This window comes from Leopardus geoffroyi, chromosome C2 (assembly GCF_018350155.1).
Source record: "Leopardus geoffroyi isolate Oge1 chromosome C2, O.geoffroyi_Oge1_pat1.0, whole genome shotgun sequence".
Taxonomy (NCBI): Eukaryota; Metazoa; Chordata; class Mammalia; order Carnivora; family Felidae; genus Leopardus; species Leopardus geoffroyi.
Genome location: NC_059333.1, coordinates 119142440 through 119152486, shown reverse-complemented (window position 1 = coordinate 119152486; position 10047 = coordinate 119142440). Strand labels below are relative to the sequence as shown.

At 34.6% G+C, this 10047-nt stretch overlaps 1 protein-coding gene across 1 annotated transcript; it reads right to left on the bottom strand.

The window, feature by feature from the left end:
• Window positions 1-433: 433 nt before the first annotated feature.
• Window positions 434-700, bottom strand: LOC123610392 (ATP synthase membrane subunit K, mitochondrial-like). Its single transcript, XM_045500998.1, has one exon. It carries the CDS (start codon window positions 698-700, stop codon window positions 434-436), a length of 267 nt encoding a protein of 88 aa, XP_045356954.1.
• Window positions 701-10047: the final 9347 nt, after the last annotated feature.

Sequence of the window (10047 nt, the reverse complement as noted above, 5' to 3'; positions counted from 1 at the left end):
TTTATATTTCTTGCTATTTTCCCTCTGCACAGTGAAGAAATGTCTTTCTATTCAGGCGTCTGCTGTGGCTGCCCAAAAGTCTGGTGAAAGTCTAGTTGTCATATACTTACAGTTCATTTGACTTTTCTTTTAACTCTTTGCCCTGGTGTCCTGCAATTATTGCACAGTGCACTTGTTGGTTCTTCTCTGTCCTGCATATTCTGCTTCTTCCAGCTAAATACTCATAGATTTAATCCATTTGGGAAACTTTTCTGAGTAATGACTTTTTAAGAACTGCTTCTCTCCTATTCACTTTTTGTTTGCATTTTCCCCCCTCATTCCACTTCAACATATGTTGAACCTTATCACCCTATTCTTTTGTCTTCTCTTGAATGAGTCCATTTCTTTGTGTCTCTATATTTCTGTTTTATATTTTTTTTTCAAGGCGCATAATTTATCGTACTAATTGAGCATTACATGATGAGTTGGCATTAGCTTCTCCAGGCATGGGAACTTCACAGATGAGGTACAGCTTAAAATCTGTTACTGTTCCGTTCATAGCTGGTGTATTTTTATACTTCAACTTGAAGTATAAGACCATCAAAGCGATGCCTCGAAATGTGGCCAGTACACAATTCATTCTACCTGTAAGAGTGTAAGAGTTGAAATATTTTTCGATACCACTGAAATGGAATGAGGCATCAGTTCCTGGACCTTCCATGATTTCAATCTTTATAGAAGACACCAATGCCACTTGCTCTTTATATTTGTGTCATTTATTTCCTATAATTGTTACTAATCTATTTTCCAGTTCATTCAGTTTCTCTGTAGTTGTATGTAATCTGCCATTGATCATGCCCAATGAGGTTTTAATTTTAATGGCCCTAAATTTCATTTTCAGAAGTTTTTATAACTTGGATTTACTTAAAATGTGTTTCTTGTTTTTCCAAGCCGCCCTATTCGTTCAGTATTTTTTATATTTTTATATTATTTTAATGCTTCTTAACCCACATTTAAAAAATAATTCTTTGAATTGTTTCTCTTATCTATAGTTCTGAGGCTGTAAGGTCTCAAGTTAATCCTTTATGATGATTTTTCCTTAGTGGTTTGTAGTGCTTCACTGCTAAGTCATTATTGCCTAGGCCGTTATTTCTGTAGGATTTGAAAGTCTCGCCATACAGCAGTTTAGTGTTTGCTGCTTTTGAAGCCTTAAGTAAGATTTCGTGGAACTAACCTGATCACCTTAATTTCCACGTGGCTGATTCCACGCCATAGCAGTAACGTACATTTTTACCTTGTATCTTTATGTGGCTCAGACTTAAGCTTTAGTTCCTTGGTTTAGATGGTCACAACTTCTCTACCCATGTATAACTAATTCTTCAACAGTATTCATATGCCAGGTTGTGTGTGCCTCTATTCTATTTTCTCCAAAACATTGAAACCTTTTGCTTCTATCTCCCTAACTTTTATATAAGGTTCCCCAGGCAACAGAATTGTCATTTTTAATCTGTATACTTAACACTTTCCTTTCAATAATTGATACTCAAAAATATTGATATAAGGGCATGTGATGATCAAATTTTACATTCTGGCTAAAGTTGATACTAATTGAGTGAAACTAAAAAAAATAGCAAGTATAATTCAATTCAGAAACTACTGTATCTATGTCTATATCTAATCTATGTACATAGATAGATAGATATGTTTATTTTATTTATTTATTTGAGGGGGGCACAGAGAGAGGGAGAGACAGAATCCCAAGTAGGCTCTGCACTGTCAGCTCAGAGCCCAACATGGGGCTGAAACTCACCAACCTTGAGATTATGACCTGAACTGAAATCAAGAGTTGGGAGCTTAATGGACAGAGCCACTCAGGCACCCCTAGATTTTAGATTTGTTTAACGGGGAGTCATTTTTTTTTGCCTTATTATCTAGAGTTAATAACCTTGATAATACTAGTTACATCCAAATTATGTTCTTTCAAAATGCAGAAATATATACAATTATTTTATATAAAGATCAAAGGATTATGTAAAATGTGTAAATATTCCAAAATATATCTGGTAGAGATACATATAAAAAACATATCTATACAAAGATAGTGAGTTTCTCATTTCAAGAAAATATCATAAAAATTAAATTTTATCAAGAAAAAAGTAATTTTAATCTCCATTGACTTTCAAGGAATGAAAAAAAAAAACACATCATTTGTAAGCTTTGCCAGAGGGAAAAATGTATCCATTATAACTATGCAAAATAATTATTAAAAATGTTGCTTTCAGACTACATGATAGATGCTATATGAATTTTCTGACAGTTTTGAGCATGATGAGTCATTGTTAATTTTGGGGGAAGTTATTACACTTCTATTTTCGAGACATCTTCTGGGGAAATGATCTTCTTCCACATCTTCAAGTTTCTGGAAATATTAATTTGTATTTTATTGTGGGTAACATAAATAATTGGAATAACTACTCTATTAAAATAACTTATTGGAGTATTCTTTCTTATTGGTTCTTATTTGCTTAAAGAGGGATTGAAGGAAAGCAGCATATATTTTGAATGTGCTGTAGTGTAGGCTTAAAAACTAATTATCTGCAGGCTTTTAGCAAACATGTAAATTTTAGGATCTCCATGTCATTTAGCTTATAATGTAATTAGCTATTTTTGGATAATCTCATTAAAACGTTTTAAAAGTATTGGGTCCATTTAGTGAACCTGTATTTGTGCAAAACATTATTCTAATTCTAGCTTTCAAATATTTCTTTTGAATGATTTTTCTGCTACTTAATATCAATTTATTTCTAATTATTATAATTTAACATTTTGGTTTTAATTAGCGTGTACAAAATAGGAAAGATACTTTCATTAATGTAATTAATAAAGTTAGTTTTCCACATTTTGTATTTTGAAACATAACAAAAACAAGGCTTTATAATACTGTAATTCCTAGAAAATGTATTTGAGTCATTACACATAAATATGTTACTTTAATGTTCAGTCCTTTAAAATAATCCAGAAAATAATTTTGTTTCTCTAAACATTGCTATAGCATGTCATTATATATAGTGATAAGTTTTTGATAATTAATATGTCTCACAATATATGTTTCTTCAAATATTGAGAATTAATTCAAATTATTTTGTTTTTATGACAATAATCAATATTATTCAAGTTACTCAAATTTTATGAGCAAAGTATTTATTTGAAAGCAAACAAAGTAATAAACACAATTCTGTGGTGAAATTAATAGACACATAGTATATTTCTACTATATTTTAAACTATTAATATATGTATTTGCAGTTGATTTCACTTTGGAAAATCTTATTATATATTTGTATTAGGAAAAGGAATAGGCTTGACTTTCTATACATTTGTATAATCAGGTTTTCAAATCCTCACTGATCTGTGAGCTTATAATGGGCTTATAGTAACTAAAATGTTGCTAACATCCAGAATATTAATAGGGAAAATGTTTAAGTGTTATTTGGATTTTTTTGACTGAGAGGCCAAGGCATTTAAATTGGATCGTATTTTATGTAAATTAGATGAGGCCATGTTTTTAATAAGTTTATAATAGTTGCGGTTATTCATGAGATTTAAGGAATCCTTCCTTAAATTGTGGTGCTTTCAGTCTGTTTTGTTAGACCCTGTGGGAGTCCTGGTGGGGGCTGGGCATGAGGTAGGGGCTAGAATTCCTTGAAGAGCTTAAGCCACATGAAAGAGTACCTCAGAATGCCAATAGGCTGTAACAATTTCAGGAGTTTAAATGGAAAGTTCATTAAGTCATTTAGCACTTCAAGACCTTGAGAAAGTACATTAACTGTGATATTCAAAAATATAGAGTAAACAGTATTTCCTTTATCTTCACCTTTTAGGACTTCTGTGAATAATGAAAAGAGAAGAAGCCAGATGAGTCCATTGTTAGGGCAGGAACTGATTAACAGAATGAAATGTCATGGATAAACTACAAACAGAAAGTATAGGTGGGAAGCAAGATTATTATTGTGTGAAAGGAGATGGTGGAAAAGTGAACTCTCACAAAAGTACTGTTTAGTAATCAACTAACCCCCTTCCCAAATAGTCATAGAGCATTTTTACTTTTAGATAATTTCTGTCATTGCATTTAGAGAAGTATTGCTCTAGACTAATATTATTTCCTTCCTCCTGTTTGTGCACACTTGATTTAATTCTTTAGACAGGCTTTATTGTTCAGTTCAGGTCATTGATCTCTGCAGTGTCTGTTGTGTCCGTAGTTATGAATGATTATTCTCTCAGGAGTCTCAGTAAATATGCCGCGGTACACCACTAAAATCGTGGTATTAGATGTGTTTTAACAAGAGTATATGGCCATTTTTTATTATTATGTTACCATTTTATAGAAGGAAACAATTCCAGTTTTTGCATGATGCTAACTAGCAGTTTTCTCTGTAGACTGAATACATCGTAGGAACCATAACAGAAACTAACTTCAATATGCCCATGTTGCAGTTTCAAGGTGAAAAGAATAACAGGTTTTTAACAAGATGGATCTTTCTCCAAAGACCTTTATGTTTCAAGGGTTGTTCAATTTTTTCGTTTGTCATAAAACAAAATATACCACCCTGAGATGCTTTATGCCTTGTAATATCTTGAGGCAAACTGGCTGACAAATGTATTATTCTCTCATAAAGAAGAGAAGCCTCTGAATTACCCATGCCGGACCAAACCGCTGCTTTTGTTCATGCCATCTTAACTGCCATAGAAATAGCGCGTGAGGCTCAAACTATCATGCCTACTTCATAATGCCGTGCTTTGTTCTTTCTGCAAAGATTCACTGCCATGTATTAAATATGCCCATAAATCTCTTAGTAATTGTATATTACTTTTCTGTTCCCTCTACAGTTTACACATTGTATTCAACTTTGACTTTATTCAGCTCTGCGCAGTGCTGTGGCAGGTTTATGGAATGTTGTAAAGCTGAGAAAAGTAGGCAATTATTGTTAAGCCTTTGTAAGCTATTTGAGAAAAGACATTTGTTGCGATCATGGCATAAGGACCAATTCTACCGGCTGTGGATTTACTCAGATTTTTATTTAAACTCTTTCTAAAAGGAGTGAGTGTTACTACGAACATTTTTAAAAATTGAAAACTTTAAGTGAAAAGTGGGAATTTTCCATTACTTTTTAAATAAAAACTAAGGGTTATGAGATATATAAGTGATAAAAAGAACATGAATGAAAACAGGTTTTTTTCATCTAATGTAAGTGAACTGAAAAATATATTTTAAAGGAGCATATAAAAATTATGGTCAAGTATCTACAAGTTTATGGAATTAAAATCTTTGTAGACTAGAGAATTTGAATGATATTATTTTTCATCCATTAGCTCCATAGAAGTAGCTGCAGAAATGGAAGAGTAGCAGAATATACTACCCCAAAATATGATTATAGCACTTTAGGACATAACACTCCAAAATGTGCCACTTTGGCATATTGATTATTTTTAAGTAGGCACTTAAAAAACAGCAAATGCTAGAAGAGGCTTTCCCTGAACTCCCCTTAGCTGCCTAAAAGATGCATTCAAGGAAAGCAGAACTCAGTAGGCATCGATGCCCTCCCTGGGAGTTTTATCAACCAGACAAAATTGACTTTGATCACAGAGGAGGGGAGAGAAGAAATTGGCACCATACCCAGACAAACTTTGCCACAAACTATCATACTCTCCCAACCATTCTTCTAAGGGCCCGCCGAAGTTTCCTAGAACTCATTTACTCTCCCCTAAGAGACTTGCATTCCCTCTTACCTTTATGAACATGAACATGGTATTTAATCCTGCATTCCAAAGCTATCTTTTGAGAATTACTCACTTTCCCTGGGTATCCTCCATGTGTATATGAGGTTTTCATGTTAGCAAACTTGTTTTTCTCTTGTAAATATGTCTTTATTACAAGAAGCTGCAGTCAAGAACTCAAAAGAATAGAGGGAAAATCATTTTCCCTCCTCTACACTCTATTGGCATTGTAATAGGATCTGCAGAGCCCGGATATCTATGTGTCTAGAATATGTGAAATGTACAACTTTAATTTATGTCTATATATATGTATATATATACACACACACATATATATGCACACATATTTATACACACATATATATGCACATATATAATGTAAAAAATATATAGGTATATAATATATATCAATTTTATCAATTATATAAATGTATGTATATATATATAATGTAAAATATATATAGGTGTACAATATATACCAATTAATTTTATTAAAAAATCAAATTCATAAACTTTGGTAAATGCTAGAGCATGCATAGGGGTAAAAAATCCAGGCATTCACTTTAGAATACCCAAGTTCAAACTTTAGCTCTGCCATCTATTTGTGAAACTCATAGGAAGATCAAATGAGATCAAAATAAAGCTCTTGGCCTAACGCCTTAATGATTTATAAATGCTACAGTGGATCTTCTTATCAGTCTTCAGTTTACTCTTTCCCAAAGGACTAATGATAACCTTAATTATAGATAAAGGGACACTTTTGTCCACACTGTTATTTTTCTAGATTCTGAAGATCTTTTTTGTTTTCCTTGGGAGAATATTCCTTAATGGACTCAGGATCATGAATGAGGAAGTAATATTACGTGCTTATAAATATTTAATACCAAGATTGTATCACTTATTTTTATCAGAGACTTGCCTTTTTTCCAATATTTCTAGAAAAATGTCTGCATGGTCCTTCCCAGTTTGTATCTTACCCCTATGCCTGAATTCTTTTTTTTTTAATTCTTTTTTTTTTTAATTTGAGTATGGTTGACACACGATGTTACATTAGCGTCAGGTGCATAGCATAGTGATTCAGCATCTCTCTATGTTGTGCTGTGCTCACCACAACTGTAGCTGCCATCTGTCACCATTCACACTGTCACAGAGTACTTTCCCTGTGCTGGACCTTCATCCTTGTGACTTATTCATTCCGTAACTTGAAGCCTGTACCTCTGACCCCCTCACCCATTCGCCCATCCCCCCACCTCCTTCTCTCTGGCAACCATCAGTGGGTTCTCTGTGTCTATAGGTCTGATTCTGATTTTTGTTTGTTTATTCATTTCCTTTGTTTTTAGATTCCACATGTGAGTGAAATCAGATAGTATACAGCTAGAATACCGAATGCATGGATGACTTAGGTGTTTTTACTCCTTAAAAAAAAATCTATAAATAAAATATTGGCCTGTCAGATCTTGGTTGCTCTGATGATCTCCAATGACTGAAATAGGACTTCAAAGTTTTCTTTCCTGACGTATAGGTTGACATTGGCAGCATGTTTGGTCAGATGCAAGTCAGTCCATCAATCAGAAGCACGGTCTCCCTGCTATCTATGATATTTCCCTAAGTCCTGTCATCAGAGATCTCTTTACATTTTTCTTTTTAATTATACCTAAAAGTACATCTCCAGTAAATAACTGCTGAATGACTGACTGAATGAATGCTTGCTGCAAATATTTGCTTCCCCATAGTTAATGATTTTGTACAGGAAATAAATTATTTCCAAAAGGTGAATGTTTCCTTTTCTGCAAGCTATGGTTACACATGTCTCTTTAAATACATAACAGCATGTTTATGTTGTTTGTTTGTTTGTTTGTTTGTTTGTTTGTTTTCCTATCAGGTCACAATAAAAACAGACCCTCTTTTATGCAGGAATTTGGAAACCATAACTAGCTCTTTAAGCAGCATTCTACATTCCTCTGTTCTAGAATGGCTGCTTCATATATTCTTTTTTTTTTCTTTTTTAAGTAGGCCCCATGCCCAAAGTGAGGCCTGAACTCATGACCCTGAGATCAAGAGTTGCATGTTTTACTGACTGAGCCAGCCAGGAACTCCCACATATTTAACTCATTCTAAGAGTGGACTCAAGTACCATGGAGACTCTGAACAGTGAGATCCGTGGCTGACACTCAGCAGCCCATCTCCAAACTGTCTGTGTGCACAAACATACACCCACAGATAAAAACTTGTTTCTCTTGTCCTTATATGAAGAATTATTATTCCAAAAAATTAATTCTTACCTTGGGAAATTACTTATTAAACAATTATTTAGTCCATTAGCAAAACCCACTGACTTAAGGCTTGATGAGACTATTTGGTTTTCTAAATAATATTGGTAATGGCCAATAGTATCACTTTCCTTTGAAATTTATTACAGATAATTGAAAAAGAGACATTACAATGACTAAATGAGGGTTATATTTTACAGAAGCATATATTCTAAACTAGTTATACCGACTGTAGAAAAGGCTTATACAGGGGCGCCTGGGTGGCTCAGTCGGTTAGGCGTCTGACTTCAACTCAGGTCACAATCTCACGGTCCGTGAGTTCGAGCCCCTCGTCGGGCTCTGGGCTGATGGCTCGGAGCCTGGAGCCTGCCTCCGATTCTGTGTCTCCCTCTCTGTCTGCCCCTCCCCCGTTCATGCTCTGTCTCTCTCTGTCTCAAAAATAAATAAACGTTAAAAAAAAATTAAAAAGAAAAAGGCTTATACATAGTGAACAATTTGTAGTTCTTCAAACATATTATCATTTCATAATGAAGCTCTTACTGCGAGCTGAACTATTAAGACAAGAGCAAAGCTACTTTTCTTTTCTGATTTGGACATCATTCGGAGCTCACCCAACTTTCCTGCTCTGGGTCTTATTTGAATTATCTGCCAAATTAAGACCTTCATCTTGCAGCCTAATTTGAGGAGAATGTGTTCACTGATCGCTCAACACCAGTGACGTAAAGTCAACAATTGATTCTTCACGTCTTGCATCGCTGATGAAATACTGGATTTTCCCACTGTTATTCATCCCATAACTCTGTTTTCTAACGTGTCTCGTCGTCCATCTTAAAAACGAAATCTCCAGTGAATGATTTTATTTACCATTAATTCATCACAAGCACCGTGATTACACACTTTGAACTAGTTGGTGTCATGTGTTCTTCCAGTTCTGTTACTGTTGTGGTTTCGCTGGTTAAGCCTTTATATTTATACTTTTGTGCTATCTCTGCTACTACTAACTACTACTACGACTACGACTAATTGTGCCTCTACTGCTGCTTCTCCTCTTCTTCCTCCTCCTTTCTCTTCTTCTTCCTCGTCTTCTCCTCCTTCTTCTGGTCTTCATCTCTGTCTCCATTTTCATTTCAGCAAGGTTCATTATAACGAAAAAGCTACCTTCTTCAGGTTCTTCATTCATGTCCTTAAATGACACCACAACGCTTGCCAGAATTTGGCAAAATCCCTCAGATTAGCTAGTAAGGCTGTCGCTAATTCAGTCATGCTTATTGATCCAAACACCTCCTGACATTTTCCCCAATTTTTTTTTCCTTCCAGAAGAGTCTTTACTAATCTGCGAATGTACCTTGTTCATTGTCAAGCCTACCTTTTCGTGAAGTATCTCTGCTACTGATTCATCACGTTGTTTTCTCTTCCTATGGCTGCCTTTCCTCCTTGTTTTCCTTGTAGAGCATTCTCTCATTGTAGTTCTTATCAGTTGAGGACCTGGACTCCTCACTGTTCAAAAGGGTTTGTTCAGTGTTTATTAATTCCTGGCACATTGTGAAGAACTGAGGTGAAATAAATATATGCCATTTTACCCTCTAGCATTTAATTTCACTATGACATATTGCCCAAAATAAACGTCAACAAGGTGCCATGGCAGCAAGGAGGAGTGGGGCAGCTACTCTCTGTACCATTTTGTCTCCTTGTAACCTGCATCATCTTAAGTTTTGGGAAGGAAGGATACACTACTTAAGCTCCTTTTGTTTTCCATGTAGCACCTGGCACATTGTAGGAGCACAGAATTTCAATACAGGTGTGTTAGTTTGGATTTTGTCTAATGCCTGTTTTAATTATCAAACTTAAGTAAAAATCACACTGAAAATGATGACCAGGATGTTAATATGTCCCCAACCTTTTTAACCAAATTGCAACAGGGAAATTCAAAAGTGCTAATTCTAAAAGTGGTTAGGTTTGCCTTTGAAATGGAATTTCATGCTTACCGATGAGCATGAGAATGTCTTACAAATCAAGCAACATAA